This window comes from Nomia melanderi, chromosome 8 (genome assembly GCF_051020985.1).
Source record: "Nomia melanderi isolate GNS246 chromosome 8, iyNomMela1, whole genome shotgun sequence".
NCBI lineage: Eukaryota > Metazoa > Arthropoda > Insecta > Hymenoptera > Halictidae > Nomia > Nomia melanderi.
Window position 1 is genome coordinate 6,068,957 of NC_135006.1, and position 17,344 is coordinate 6,086,300.

At 36.5% G+C, this 17,344-nt stretch overlaps 1 protein-coding gene across 6 annotated transcripts in view; it reads right to left on the minus strand.

Annotated features, from left to right (window-relative positions):
* LOC116426547 (pikachurin) overlaps window positions 1-17,344 on the minus strand; it is a 294,970-nt gene that overhangs the window by 160,430 nt on the left and 117,196 nt on the right. For all 6 annotated transcript variants that reach the window (XM_031975636.2, XM_031975635.2, XM_076370219.1 and 3 more), the window contains 2 exons: window positions 8,966-9,210; window positions 3,509-3,806 (listed from right to left, as the gene is read on the minus strand). In XM_031975636.2, the coding sequence (XP_031831496.1) occupies window positions 3,509-3,806; window positions 8,966-9,210 (543 nt within the window). The remainder of the gene's footprint in view (window positions 1-3,508; window positions 3,807-8,965; window positions 9,211-17,344) is intronic.

A 17,344-nucleotide genomic window follows, 5' to 3' on the forward strand; every position in this document is an offset into this window, starting at 1 on the left:
TACGTCGCGAAGACGTGCATTATCGTCTCGACTAATTCACCGACGAATTGCACCGTTGGGTTGAACCCTGTACGCTCTGCATTGTGTCGTTCTTACTTTACATTGCTACCCTTGCTTTATATACTTGAAGATTGTTCAAAGAAAACATAGTTACTGTAAATATTTCGTAAAATTGTGCGGTATAAATTACAACATATAACTATAAATATTTTGCACATTTGTAAAATATAAATTAATTTTTGTAGCTGTTATAAATTAATTTGACAGTTCGTTATGTTAGATTTAATCCTTGGTAAATGCCGATGTAATGGCTTTGGTGTCTAAAATCGAGAAGTGAAAATGAATAATTTAGTTATTCGAATAAAGAAACACTTATATATTATGTTTTTATTTTCTAGCATTTAAAACTTTGGTGCAGAATTCAGCTTTTTATGGAGTCTTTAGAAGTTCAAGAAATTTTCGAAGGATTAATGAAGTTAACGCATCTGGTAGAAATGCGTTTGAAACATATAAGTGATTGTATTAGATTTAATAAAGGAATCAACGTGTCTTGTAGAAGTATTTTAGAACAAAATATTTTTAAAAGTTGGTAAATAAGGAGTTTAGTAATCCTAGATACTATCCTTTATAAATAAAATACGTCATTTTTTCGTCTAGCATAAGTTGAACGTTCGTTTTTCATTCGACAGTATAATTTACATTGCTGAGTAACTACACGAGGTTCATTTGACCAATTTTCCAATTGTTTGACTGGAATATGCGAAAGGAACGTAGACCGTACTCGCGTTTGTGGTTTCGATAAATGGCCGTCCTGGGAAATGAATATTAGATTCTTAATTTTCCTATATCTTCTCTTTCAGTATTTATGACATCGTTGGATCTACTGCAATTGATAAATACGAGAATCTTTAATTATTCTTACGAAGTGATATATTTATCGCAGGATTTGCTTATTTATTTACATCTTCAAACAGGAAAAACATATGAAAACAACTTTTACTTAAAAAATAATAAATGCAAGAATATTAAACTTGGCGTCACTTATCGATAAATGAAGCAATCTACTGTGACATACTGAAATGAAAAATATATGGCTAAGCATGTTTTATCTTTGAATCCCAAATATATGGAATTCACTAAAATAATACGTTTATGTACATTAATTTTACCCAAAATAAATTGATAAACGAAAAGATCACTTATATTTGCAAAAGAAGAACTTACAAACCAATTAAGGAATACATGGCCATTAAAATCTACATTGAATATCAACTCTAATACTTTAAAATGAAAATCATATTACCAAACAACTCCATCCAAATACTCAAATAACCATTGTACACAATATAAATCAATAAAAAATCACAATTCACGATTAGATTATCATACATCTAGAAACCCCCAACAGTAGACATCAAAATTTCATGCCCGTCTCTCTCGGGACGAGGCGTATTTACCGACCGACCCGGAAGAAAACCGAAGAGACGGGACACGGAATGATCCCGAGGTTTCGCGGTTCGTCAGTTTATCGATCGTCATTGCGGGGATTGTATATCGCGCCTTCAATCGGTTCTGCGCGACGTGACCCAATAAATAAACGCCGTTCGACGTGATTCGACGTCAAGACGGCCGCGGCGTGCTCGCGGGAAATGTTTTACCCCCCCCCCCCCCCCCTTCTTTCGCTGGCACGGAAATATTGGAAGGAAAAAAGAGAAGAATAAAGTAAAAAAGAGAGAAATGCTGTAGAGACACGCCCGATGGTGCTTCCTCTTTATTTATTTACCCGTGATATATACTCAACGACGTCGCGTCTCTCGCTCGAGGATCAAGCCACATACCAGATTCACGCGTGAGTTTTAGGTCAGAGGATCGTTCTTTTTCCGATTATCTATGCTTTTAGAGCCTCGCCCAGGATTTCATAGCGACCGACCACCCGTCGACGCCGATGCATCTCCGCGTTTGTCCATAGTCTCCCGGATCAACCGCAAAATGGATGACCCGGGCGCCAAATAAATAACCGACAGTTGAGGATTTTCGGGTACCGAGCGGACGGTGATCCGTCGGATCGATACGAGATTAGCGCGGCGGAAATATTTAACCAACGAGAAAATACTATGAAACGTACGATGATTTTTTGAAGAGTTTTCGGGAAATTGCTTTTGCGAATATTCTCTTTCGCGGGATATCGTTTGAGGGGTAGTCAGCAGGACGAGGGAAAGTTGTTTAGTATGTGATAGAAAGAAGATTAAGTTTAATGAGTTTTTCTATAACAAGCAAATCAGAATTTCGTTACTGCATAACGATATTTACAACTGTTTCATCATTTTGTAACTTCAAAATATGTATGGAAAAATATAGTAAAATTCTAACCCTAGCTCTTTAATTCTAACGTATTAGGAAACGATATTCTAATTGTATCATTTTACTAAAAAATCAAATTTTCCATAAAAAATAAAATAAAATTTCATGAATTCCTACGTCCATCATCAATTAAAACTCCCACGAAATCTATCAACCTCCAAACCTTGCTTTGTCATCACCCAATCAACAAAGAAATACTAGAGTCAATGTATTGCAGAAATATCCAATCCACCCCGCTGAATAAGAGTCTAATTAAGAAAAAAGCGATTCGAGCTATAATTAAACAACCCCTATCGAATCCTCTTCCATCAATCTCTAGAGAGCGCCGCCCAATGAATTCCGGGCCCGCTCGAGCACTGGCTCTTACCCAAGTAAGTATAGATATCTGCCCTCGTAAGTGTGCTAGCTGATGCCAACGAACTATAAGATACCTTCTATATACCAGCCCACCTCACCCCTATTTCTTGTTCAGCCGTGAGGCGTTGCAGAGACGCGATACACATGGGCAACGGGGTAAGTATTAGGTACTGGAAAAAGTGCGCGCGGTTTTTTTGTTGGCAATGAATTCAGGTCTGATGTCAATTAGTATTTTACTAGTTTAATGAATGAAACTGCTATTAGCAGCAAGTTATGTATATGCCGTTGGAATTAAATCAAATAAAGAAATTTTACAAAAACGTTCAGTGTGTTTCAATTTTAATTTAAGAACCCAAACGAACTTTTTCCAGTACCTAACATTAACCCTTTGCTCTCGATTGAGTTTCAATGTTGTTGGCTGTGAACTTGTATTTAATTTTAGGGAAGTCAATTAATTTCTTATAATAATAATAATAAATAAAATATGTATGAAACGTTAAATTCTGTCTTGAATACTTTAAAATGTAGTACTCTTTAAAACAATTTCCAACGTTCTATAAAAAATTTGCATTGTTATCTCCAGCATAACATATGAGTCAAAGGGTTAACGCAAGAATTACCTCATCATTTCGTACTTTGACAATGAAAAAATTTCACAAAAACCTTTTAATATCAAAGTTCAAACGAATGTAAACTTGTCGGTTGCTAACACGAGGGTTAGCAAGGTTGCGCCAAGTACCCGAATACTTATATCGCCGTGGTGCATCGTAGCTAAATGAAAATCACTCACCGAGCTGACATCGATCGCCGCCTCTGCCAAGGGGGCATTGACATCTCTGTCTGAAGGACCCTTGCTTCCGTCTCGGGGCGACGTCGTTCCCTTCGAGATCCATCGCCATCGAGGCGGCTACCGCCGCGGCATCATCCGCCGCGTTCTCGGCCCCGTCGACGGCCACCAGCTCGACGTCGTCGCCTCGAGACTGCTCGATGTAGCAATTTCCAGCCGAGCCGCAATCCAACGAGCAAGCCGGCTCTGTGCTGACTATACTCTTCATCGTCGACGGAAGCTTCTGCTCCAAATTCGGCCCCTGGAACAGAGAACGGATTGCGGTTCACGATTAGTAAGCGCGCTCGAGCGTTCTCCAGGACTCGAGGAGACTGCTATGAAGCGTCGAGTGTCCCGCTCCTTCGGGAACTGGGTCGTTTTTATGAATTTCATTTCGGACGCGAGCGGGAATTTTGGCGATATTTCGAGGGTGCTTGGAAATGTCATTTGTAAGGGTCTTCGCGAATGCGTTCGGTGAATCGACGAGGTTGCTTTTGTAATGAGGATAATGCGAGGAATTGTTTAATTCTCTGGGGATGCAAATATTGTTCATTGTCGGGGATATATTTTATGGGAGATTTAAACGTTAAATATTGAAGAACTTTGAAATTGGATAAATTGTTTATTTGATAGAAAAGTAGAGAGTAAACGAGTTCATTTGAATATTTATTAAACATTGTTGTATATTTCTCCAATTTTGCACTTTTTCCAAAGATTAAAAAATTCTAAATATCTTTAAGACAATTCCTTGATCATCGTATAGAATCTATTTTCAATTAAATAATATTTTCTTTTATACTTAATACTTCGTTGGGCTTCTGAATGCAAACGGCTTTCAATTTTTTTGTTAATATTCTGTAATAATTCAAACTCACGAAAATCGTGAAATAAAGAATAGACTCGTTCCGATGCAGACAAACTTTGGAAAATGTCTCCATTGTTCCTGGTCGATGTATTATTCAGGAAAGACACCGTCTGCAGCCAGAAGCTTCGTGCACCGTTAATCGATCCATACTTCTCCCGTGGTTATCGCGAATTGAGGGTGGAAGCAACGAGACCCAGGCCGGCCGAAGAACGAACTAGTGCTTGTACACGGACCTGTTGCACGCGTCACGACGTTTTTATCCGGAAGACCTTTTGAATAAGGACGGAGGAAGTCTGGGGTTGCGTGAAAACGGCTGGTGTCTAACAAACTACCGGGATTTCGATGAAAACGTGCAGTTTCCGTAAACGGATGCGGACGAACAAATCACTGCGCTTTGCATTTATTTACAGCGCAACGATTCGAGAAAAATTTACTATTTTTGAAATTATTGTAATATATTATTTTTGGCCATTTTCGGAGAATTTTTGGTAAACGGATGTGATATTTCTACTCGCGAAAAATACCACAACTGGAAAATGTATAAATGTTTAAATAAAATTGTTCTTCAATGTGATACATTACCTAAATTTAAAAGAAATATATTGGATACTTTAAATTTATAAAAATTATCAAATCTATTCGTTTAATTGATTACTAATCCGTTCCAAACATAAACCTTCCTCAACCATTGAAAAATCTGTATGCTTGCCTCAATGTATTTTGATATGAAAAGAATAATAAAGTTACGTTAAATTCACGGAACTTTATTTAAAAAAACCATCGAGTCTACATTTACTTCATTACATTCACTTTATCAAAAAGAAAAGAATAAAACTGTCACAACCTACATTCCATTCTTCCACAAATCGACGAAGCAAATATACCTCAATATATTATAATATTTGATCGAACCGTTAATTTCAACAAACGAGTGCTTCGCAACGAAAAAATCATCATGTATGAACAGTTTATCAATGATTGCAATATTCATCGGTACACCGAACCCATCACTGGAATTCTCATCGTTTCCACTCACAGCGTGATTCGAACACCGCAGATTTCTATTTCGATAAGTTGCCGCGTTCGTGCGGTGCTGTCGGAAATTTTCGACGCCGGCGAGCGACCGGCGGATACGTGATTCTAGCGGACCGGATATGCAAGTACCGGCCGCGAAATTATACAGGAACCGACGCCGAGATCCGAGCCAGCTCGATAAACAACTTCAACGATTTTCCAATTATCCGGAATAACTTTCCAACAGTGCGACGCTCGGAACTGAAACGCGCGTGAATAAAAAACTCAGTGAAAAGAGGGTTCACGGAGAAACGAGCAACTATCATCGACCAGAAAAAGCAATGATATGAAAAATAAAAAGCGAGAAGAGTGTATTTCCAATGAAATTTCGCTTGGATGTTCCGAAATAAATTGAGGATCGTCCAATTTCGCGGTCTGCGTTGAGAATTCCGGCGAATGAAATAGATCCGCGACTAACTGGGAAAAAATAATGTTCAACAATTTTTTGACGTGTTTTTTGTTGCTGTACGATGTATAGGTATGTAGTCGCGGGTTGTTGCGGTTCAATGATTTTTGGGTCGAGCATTGCGAGCCGAACGACTGTCGAGAAATATCGAATCATGCGCGTGAATTCATTGTAGAGGATCGTTTGAAAAATTATTTGAATATTCTTTGAAATTGTTTGTAATTGTATGGTGTAATTTGCATTAATCCATTGAATGATTAGCAAAAAGTATCGAATTATACAAGTGAATTCGTTATGAAGAATCGTTTAAAGATCTGTTTGAGTGTTCTTTAAAATAATTTATTAATATAATTTTGTTTCTTGAATAAAGGTTCATATTTTTTGTGTGAACTTGTATCTATAGTTAATTCTACTATTAATTTGATTTAATTATATTATAGTATTGAAAAATTATTTAGGTCTACATAATGTTTATATAATTCAACATATATAACACGATATAAAGAAGCGAGCCAATTAATTGCAAAATTTGTTTAATCATTGTATTAAAATATTCGTTTGTATTTGTATATTCTGTGTCTCAATTTTCTTTTTATCCAGACTGAGATTAATAAATATAACATAATATAAAGTAAGCGTTTATTTACCAAAAAGAAAAAATCTCAAACTTAGAGATGTTATGTAATAATGTTTGGTCTTTTCGTTGTCGTTGGGAATAACATATAATTAACAGCGATTAAATGAAAGCTCGGCCTTCCAGAAAGTTGAAGAATTCGCAGTGTGCCGGGATAATATTTTAAAGGTAAAAAAGTTACAGCTCTTAGGGAAAAGTTCTCGGCTCTTCTCCCATAAAGATTTAAAAGGTCTCCAAGGGATGTTTAATTACATGGACACACTGGTCCACGGTGCATTAAACTTTATGGCGAAGGGAGAAAAATGCTTACCAGAAAATGCAAACAGCATAGGCGGAATACAGATCTTGATCGTAAATATTATATATTCAAAGGATTCATTCACACTCTTATAAATAAAATGGTTTTCTTAATTTCGAGGAACTGAATAAATGAAATTTTCGGAAGGTCCTTCTATTAACATAAAAGCAATTATCTTTTTAAATTAACTGTAAATTTCTTTATAATAAGTAGCAAGATAATCATTTTTTTGTAAATTTGTAATAGGTAAGGTATATCTTAGAACACATTTAAAAACATGATTAAATGAAATAATCTTGTTCCGCAATTTTACTATCAATTTAAGAATGATTATTTGAAAATAATAGTCGGGTGAATCCTACAAATATTTTTACTTCCTATCTCAAACACTCTTTGACCACTTTTGGTCAGGGCTATAAACTTCGTAGTCAGTGCACTAAGGCTTGGCAAACTATATTCTGGGTTTACGAGCACACATCCGACCGATCTATTATCTCCTTTCAGAGTCATTTCAGATTCCGTGCCATACGCCGAATCTGGAATTATCAAAATGCTCGTTGAAATATTAAGTTAGAGGGAAAGTACTTCCAGTTTTAGATGGCACTAAAATGAACACGTTTATTTTATCGATTCTGATCCGCGAGATCAAAAGAAGTTCGAAGACAGTATAGAACAGATTCAATTTTCCATGCAAACTTAAAAAATTTTTTTTTCTTTATACACATATATAGTGCTTTTAACTTGTGCATAAAAATTAAAGAGATAAATGAAACCTGCTAAAATTTAGCATCATTTTTAAGAGTAACTAACATAAAAGAAAATCCGAATATCTCCGTAAAAAATTTCAACGCACTAGAAGTTAAGTAAAGTCGCATTAAATTTTATTACGACCTTTACCATTACATTTTTAGAAAAATGTTTATGTAGTATATTCCAAGCATATAAACAATTTCACCGTTTCCCAAAATTAGTTAATCAATTATAAAAACAATTCAGAAAAGGGAAATAATATTAAATATTCCAAACTTCCCTGCATCACAATTTAACCCTTTGCACTCCGAAGTTTTTCACTAGAAATATTTGAACATTCTCTAATGAGATAAAGACGGTATTTTGTGAAACTAACTCGAAGAGAAATTACACGTACACTGAGGAACAAAGCTATTTTATTTTAATATTTCTCAAATTGATGCATTATATAAGGTATAATATTAAATATCAAACTTTATAGTTTTACTGTATGAAATCAAATGGTGACTGAGAGTCACCTATCGAGTGCAATGTGTTACTAGTTCTATCACTCAATAATCCAACATTCATTTCAGGGCACATCTCCTGAACAATACACAGGATGTATATTTCGAATGTTACAGCACGCCCATGATTAACACGTTCAACACCGATGCGTCAACCGGTGACTCACACTTCGATATCACACTAAACGGCGTGTATATACTATATAATAAATAATTCGTGAAATTGGTTTGGTAAACAGAAAAAATTACCATACAGTTGAAAATTAATTTACTCATAGATAATTTCAATATTTTCAAAAATTTTAAGAATTTCGCCGCCAAATGGACGAAATCTGATTTAAAGTGTCGGCATGAACGTGATAAGCCAAGTGCCGCTATTTTGATAATAGACTGATACAGTGAACATTAGATAATTGCAATATCGTCATCACCACCAGATCTCCACCAAGTTCTTTTTAACATACGATAGCGCTCGACAACCGATCGCGGTTATATAGTGTAACATGATCCGACTATTATCGAACTTGGCGCTTTCAACGTCCCTTTCTTTTCTATTCGCAATTCTTTTCTATATCCGAAACTTCAATGGCTTATTATGCAAGCAATTATGATCATAATTCCATCGTGTTTGGTGTCATTTTAACCAGAAGAACACAACAAACATGATAGTGAAAGTTTCATTCATCAAAAGTGAAAAATAAAAAAGTTTGATTTTTAAGTTAAAATTCTCAAGCTCATCTTAAAAGTCTCTAACATCTTCGTTTCTTGGGGTCGATTCGGTCCTACCTTTTCATAAATGCAACTTTCCGAGCCCGTTCAGCATTGCAATTGTCCAATGCTCACTGTGGTGTGTATCAGACCTAAAGGGACCCAGAGGTGCATACATACTTGGGACGTGGCTCCTAACTCGACTCGATCCAGAGGCGCGCTGGTCTCGTCGTTAATCTTCGTTAAATTCGTAGTAGCGTTCTCCGGCGGCGGGTCTAAGTGTATCGTAAAAGACGCGCCGCGCATATAAAGGATGTCTTCGACCGCATCCTCATCGTCGTCCGTGTCCTTATTCAGCTCGTCGTTCTCGACCTCCTCCACCAAGTCGCCGAGCTCGCTGGTCGACGGCGACGTCGAGTTCAACTCTGCAACAGAACGGGTCGTTAAAGAGAATTTGCGAAAACTGAGCCGAACTTCGGACCACCGGTCTGAATACTGGAGCAGTGACTAAGGTGATCATGGTTGTTTTTTTTGGATTCGGTTACGGGGTAAGTTCGGAATAGTTCGGTCGCATTTACATGAAGTTTGAAACGTGTTAGAATTAAATTTATGATTTACATCGGATTTTAAAATCGTTGCCGATGCGACGATTTCTAATGACTTGTTTGTTTTATTTAGATGAAACGCAGGGTTTTCTCATCTTTCCATTTATTTAAACCTATCAACAGTTATGCTACTTTAGATGTTATATAATGAACAACGCGACGTGATAATCATATTTCCAAAAAATTAATCTTTGATAGCTTTTATAGGAATGAAGTTTTCTCGAATAAATCGAGAATAAAAATTTCATTATTCGATGGACGAATCGTACCGTTTCAATTATACTATGTTCGAAAATAATTCAAATTATATATTACTGTAAAAAACTTAATAAACGATGAAAGCATCCAAAACTTACAAGAATAAATTACAATAAAGACTTATTTATTAATGTACAAGTCTACACGATCGTCTCAAACAATCCAAGATTCATCTTTCTATCATCATCAGTGACAAGACTGAAAAAATAATGAAACCATCCGATACTCGCGAGAAAAAATTACAACAAAGACTTATTTATGTACTCAAAAATCTGTAAGACCTTACTAACAATCCAAGATTCTTCTTCTCATTATTATTACTAATAGTGAAACTTCAGAAATACTAAAACCATTCACAACTCACAAGAAATAATTACAGTAAAGACTTATTTATCTATTCGAATCTACTGGAACTTTTCAGGGAACTCAGCGATTCTTCTTCTTGTTATTAAGTTCAGATAGAAAAGGTTGTCGAATTAGCGAGAAAACAAAGAAATTCGAGCCACGCTTCTTCGGGGAAGCGAAGTATTTCATTACCCGAATGGCAAGTTAATTCCCGGTGATCTTAAGGCTGATTTACGAGCGCCCCATCTTGGAGCAAACAAACCCTCCCGGAAACAGAATTCATTCGCAACTCAGTGGCGATGCTGTTAGAAAATGCAAAACGGCCAACTTCGCTCGGAAGTTCGCGAACAGTGGCGGAATCGTTGTGCGGCGCGGCCTGCGCTGAGTATACGGGTCGACGGCAGGGATCGAGTTTCGGTAATTGACGCCGGCCAGAAACGCGAGACGGAAATTCGATCGAAAAATCTGCACAGCTCTCTGGCAAGAAATTAGGACGCGCTCGCGCGACCCGAAGAAATGAAATCCGTCTCGAGTTTCCCGCGGATTATGTGCAAGTTTGTTAATGGATTCGAACGGTCCCGGATTCGGGAATGATACAAGATGGGTAATGGAAAACGATTTTATATCGAGTGTTTTATTTAATAGGTTATCTCTGTTGTAAACTTATTTTGCAAAAACAAGAAGAAACGGAAATTTGTTTTCGAAGAAGTTCGTTGTACGATGTTCTTGATTTTGATACTGTTATAAAATTATCTTGATGATATTCGCAGAAAGTGAAAAAATATTTGAATGCGGGTATGAACAAAATATATAGTTCAAATAAAAATATCAAAGTGATCCACACTAACAGAGATTAAATTCTCGATTGGATCGAGGAGTAAAGCATATATTCGAATTTTAACCCTTTGCACTCCGAATTTCTATTGCATTTTTCCTCGAAAACTCTGTATCATTATGATATTTTATTTGAAATGCATTTTAAAACATAGATAGTTTATGAAGATAACATAATAATATAATCTATTTTTAAAATATCTTGACAAAGAAGCACATCTGTGAATAAAACTGATGTCGAGTCACGCTCGACATAGGAGCGCGAGGGGTTAAACAAATTTCACAATAAACAATCCCAATAAACAAAAAACTAAAACAATCTGTATCAGTCAAACAATAATATTAATCCTATGATCTCTAACCACGTAAAGTTCATTAAAAAACGAGGAGTTCGCATGAAATTCGAACGTATTCTTTACCATTAACCCTATTTAGAAACACAAATTCTGCTACCAATCAACATTCATTCATATAATTAATTTACCGTATTCAACGCGAAATTTTTATAATTTCTTTACTACTGGAACCTAACCCAGTTACTATTCATCTCCCAAAAATCGTACTCACTGTCCATTCGAAAATGGAAAGACAAAGGAAAGGAAGACGGAAAATAATTGAACGTCGCGTATTTCTCGATCGATCGCGAGGTAATCTAAGATCTCAGCCGTGGGTTTCGACATCGAGTAGCCTTTCGACTGATTCTTTCCCCTCTTTTTTGTCCTCCTTGCCCCTGGAGACGACAGGGTGCGGCACGATTGTAGCAATTAGCGGCTAATTGCCGTTGCCTCGAATCGTTCGGTGCCTGGAGCGGTCCTCGAGAGCGTTTCCTCGTTTCCTTCCGTCTCGCGCGCACCGATTTTCCGTCGATTTATCATGCACAATATAAACGATCCTCGAGGAGTCCCTCTCGAACCGTAGGCGAGTAGATACACGACCAACCCGTAATCCCGAGCCACTTAAAATTTAATAAGCCTTGTGCGCGGACAGATGCGAGACCTTTCGTTAAAAGCGAAATACTAATTTCGCAGAGATGAAAGCCGGCAGCCGCCGTCGCTCGTTTGCACCGTTTTAATCCGGCGTCGTGGAAACTTCACCCGGCATCCGCGTGTTCGGTTTAACCCCTTTGACATACAATATCGAGCCAGACACGCGACGAAGTTCTCGAACGGAAGTGGCAAAAATTCAGCTCGAATATTTTGAGTTTGTACCGAATACTATTTTTTTTATGATTAACACTAAAACCACTCGACAGGTAAAAATTACCTATTTCTGATGTCTTCTTTTTGCAATTGTTAAAAAGATAACAGATGTTTCTCTGAGAAATTATTAAAAAAATTGTTTCAGCAATACAAAAACTGAATTTTAAATCAATTAAAGTCTCAATAAAAATACTTTTGACTTTTTGATATTCCTCTGTAGAAACTCCAAGAGTACTTTGGATTTTAGTTGCTAATTTAACTGCTCGGTAGTTTTAGTGTTAACTGTTGTGTTCTGAAGGAAACTTACCTATAATCTAATATAATTATAATATAAGTAAATTTCACTTTCTTTTTTTCGAAAGAGTCTGGGAAATTGAAAAACAGAGGAGATTCGTGTAAGCTGTTATACTACTTACAAAAGCAAGGTCTAATTCTTTCTGGTCGATTTTTTAAAGTCTTGTCGTTTGTGTCAAGCGCATTGACCAGCAACAGTTCAAGTACCCGGTACATACAATGACGCAAAAATTGAAAATTTATATAAATACAACTTCTGTAACTGACTAAATAAATAACTATCTAAACTCTTTAATTACTTATACGATAATATAATTCGTACAAATAAATATATTAATCTTGTGGGAACACAATACATCGATTGATTTTCTGGAACGTCTTTGCACAAGACGTACAAACGGACGAAACGAGGGATCGAAAAATTTTTCCACAATCCACACACCATCAGCTTCATAATTGTGCGACATTTAATGAAACCGCGACTTCAATTTCAATAAATAAACCGACCGTCGCCGGGCCAAAGAGGGAAAGATAGAGAAAGAGAGAGAGGGGGAGAAAGAGAGAGCGTCACTGGCCGCCGGATTAATGAGAACACGCGACAGACACGTTAATTAAAACAGATTGTCATTTTTCAATTTCCATCCGGCCGAGCTCGTTCCCGTCGCGGACGAATTTATTTCGGCCTCTATCTTTCCGCCAGCTCGAACAACTCATTTCGGCGAGAACTGAAAAATGGAAAAATAAAAGGGAGACGGGAAAAAAGTATGAAATAAAAAATTGAAGTGCAGACGACAAAAGAATTAAAAACAAAAAAAAAATAAAAAAAGGAAAGAAAGAAGGGCGCACAAAAGACTCGAATTCCCCGTTTCCCAGCGAGACTTTATTCGTTTTCGACGTTTTTCGTCGTTGGTTTTTAGTTGCCGTCAAGAGAATCGATGTCTCGATCGTATCGGTGGAGCGTGTCGAACGCGTCGCTCGGCTTCCGACGGCTTCGTCGCTCGTAATGAATGGATCTTGGAAATAATGGCGCGTACCCGCCCTCCTTTACGCTCAAAGCGCGAATCGCTTAATATTGCCGCGTGGAATAATTGTTTTATCGTTCCTCGCGGGACCGAATTCGAATGATGAATGAACCCGTGCGGTGAATAGGGTTGTGAAAAATTGTTCGGGACAACGAAAATGGGGAGCGACCGGCTGTTTCTGTTACCGGACGCTTTTGTTTTGTCATTGAGAGCGCGCGCTGTTCGGGGGATTGTGTGTAGATTGGCAAATAACTGGTTATTGTTGTGCATCGATAGCACGTTCTTTGATTGATCGAAGACGTTTGATGCATTGTTGTTTGGGGATGTGATTGCTGTCAATGCTTTGCACTCAAAAATTCTTTTATTAAAAATATTCGATATTTTTGAATGAGATATCGGCGACATTCTTTGAAGTTGACTAATGAGGAAGTATATATAGATTAACACCGAATCTACTTAATTTCAACACGAGTATACTTATCGTGAAGAAATACTAGTTTTTTGCGTTACGACGAGTATATTCGTTATACGTAAAAAGTACCATTGGCTATTAAAATTGAAATTTCATTAAGTATATATAAAATTACTATGGGAAAACTTTAATTACAGATGAAAAAATGTTGAGCTCAGCTAATGTGATTCCCAAACTAAAAATTTAGCATGAATTCGAATTGGTGCAGTGAAGTACGCACGCGTAGCCTCGAGGAATATTCTGATTTAAAAATACAAACGAAGCCAATTACAAAACAATTTTATTCTATAGTTTCGACCTATTTTCCGTGCAGAACCACCTTGAAACTTCAAACTTTTTTTCGTAATCATTAACAAACGCTGCTCACGCTCATGTATCTAGTGTATAAGTAATTTACAGTTTTTTATAATTTCATTTAACTTTATAATACATTTTTAATCTCATTCTTCAAATACAAGTGTACAGTGCTAATTGCTACCTAACAAATGCTAGGGGTTTGCGAAAAAGCTATACTCAGTCAGAAACTGCAAAATCCATTCGACACCCTAAATTAAATTTTTTTTACAATATATTTTCCGTTATCACTTATTCAAAAGTTTAATTATTATTAATTTGTAAAACTTAAAAATTTTATTTTGTTGAACAATTTAACGTGGGGTAAAAAACGCGCCACACATAAAAACTCGAAAACGTCGAAGAGATAAGGTCTTAATCACAAAAGAAAAGCATTATAATATTATGCAATTAAAAGGGCCATTAAAAGTTCATTTATAACTTTTCATCAAACTTCACTACGTATGTTTTCTTCGCTTCAAGTTCTTCGAAACTTTTCTTCGCTCCTCTGTAAAAATACCCACAGAAACGTTTACCGTGTATCGGCAACGCGACTGTATAGAAAGTAGAATGTCCTGTCATTGGTCGGACGTATGCCGTGAGATAGCTTCGTCGAACCTCTTCCAGGGAAATCCGGGCGTGCACGAGAAACTTTCTGATCCCGAAGTGCTCGAGTTTCAACGATAATCTTCGGCGGGTCTGAAGAGAGAACGGCTCGGCCCGGCGCGTAAGCCAACGCTTATTCGAACGTCTCGCTAATCCAGTCCGCGCGTTTAGCCGCCGCTTGAAATTTCTATGTATCCCTCAATCTTTTGGAAATTTCCTGGAACTACCTGTGCTTCTTGCACTTTTCAATCCTTTCCAATCCATACCTTCCTTCGATCTTCATTATCTGTTGTTCATACAAAAATTTCTTTGTGTTTATACACTTTCGACATTTTCTTTTTATTTTATAAGTTGCATTAGCCTCACGGGGGTTATTAGCAACTACAAGGTTTATATATACACGCATATCCATCAATTTAAATGAAATTAATTAATTTCCTGTGCTTTGGAAACTGGATTAGGTTGTTGCAAGAGTCCTTAGACGCATGTGCAGCATCTTTGATGTTCCCTTGGATTTTGAATCTTCTTCTTTCTTGTTGATACATTTGGCAGAATATAATTACGTTTTTCATTGAATTTATTGTGTTGCAACTAGTGCAGATTGGCTTGCCTTGGTTTTTTATTAAATGTATTAGATGTTTTTGATTTTCCTTTATTTTATAATACGCATTGTGTGTCTCATGCACCAAGTTATTCTTTTTTAAATATTGAATGAATTGAATGAATGAATTGAACCTGAACAGTGGCAATGGAGGTGCAGTTTATACAACGTCTAGACATTATAGATGCTGTGATAGTTCCTATACTCGAATGTAACGAATTAATTCTTCTGGAACAATGTCTGTACATGATACAATGTTTTTTAAGGTTCTCATTGTTAGCGCTCAAAAACATTTTTATTTCTTTTTTATTTACTATTTAATCTCAATTTTCGCCTGCATTAAAAAGAATCAAAAATAACTATGAAGAGTATAAAAATATTCAAATTTCCGACAGACTACGGTACCATGTGCCATTTCTAAAGAGTTGATCTTTCATCGCTCCCGAAGCTGAATTCCCAAGCGTTCTTTTACTAGCACATCACTGTGCAACGAATTTTATGCTTTTATGACAAACACGAATGCACAGAATATAAAGCACAGAAACGTTCATAAGGATTTCAGAATACTGCTATTTTATCCTTTTGAATATTATGAAAGTTATTAAAAAAAATCCGTTTCTACGTAAGCATTGTTTCCCGAAAATCCTTTAGAAAATTTGTATTTTCCACGAAAATTCACGAAGACTGGCACCATCACCATAGACCAGCGTTTTTAATTCCTCTGTTGCAGCGCCGCGATATGCAAAGTGAATTTTGTACGACCCATGCCGCGAATTATGCATCTTCGCGAATTTCGTCGCAGCTCTTTATCAAGCGACGGGTCTATTTATTATTCTAATTGCCGAGTACCTCGAATGACGCTGCGAGTAAGTCGCAATCCCGGGGAATAGATGGCTAGACCCGCTAATTTCGGAATCCTTCGTTGCAGTATTAATCGGAACATTTAATCTCTAATTCGATTCGCTCGGTAATAGATTCTTGTTCTCGATTCCAGGAATGATTCCGAGCAAATGGGTTATTTTACGGCTAAGAGGGTTAAAATTGCTGTTTCCACGAAGATGAGTATGTAGATATAGGTTTGTGCGCTACATATTTTGGGAATTTTTCTTTAGAATTTTAGAGTAGCCTCGATTTTTATGACGATCGATGGTTCATTGCTTTTTATAATGATTAAGTTGATGTGAAGCTTCACTATTCACTTGTGTATGTATTTATGAATACTGTAATATGATAATAACTTATTGTTAGTATTACGTGCTTTTGGTTGCAATTTCATGTGGAATGACTGTTGAAGTGTTGAATGAGAAACTTCAACTGGAGGTAAGTTTTAGAACGAGTTAATCGAAATTCTATTAATTCCATACAATGGATTGGACTATAATTATGGGAAACGCGTTTAAAATACAATTATTTCATTTCCTTGGCACTATTGTCTAGAATTAAAGACAGTTATACGAAAAAACGGAGGAAGAATAATATGAAAGAATTGAAAACCCGGGGAACTGCTCGTGAAAGGTTAATCCGCATCGCGTGTTCTGCTCGGCTTCATCAGCCATCTTTATTTCTTTGAGAATTTTATAATCCTTCGGGGAACATTTGTTTTTTAATTTAACCTAGTACTACTAAAAATTATTATATAATTAATCCAGTGTCGAATCAATTAATTCAGTTTAATCAATGACAAATCAATTTAAAAATTTCCTGTTTTCCCTCGTAGATGAGACTCAGATGAAAAAGAAAGAATTTGAAAAAATTGAATGAAACAGAAAATAGAGCGTCATCCCTGAAGGGTTAATCTGTTTTGTTCAGCTTCGTCAGCCATTTTCATTCTGTAATTTTACGGTGAATATTTTTTTTGTAACTTTTCATTACAGATATAACACGAAATGATTAAATACTTAATACAGCGTTATAACGATTTAATCAGTTAGAAATTCCTTTCAGAATTTTCCATTTTCGCCTCAGAGATGAAACTGAGACACAGAAAGAA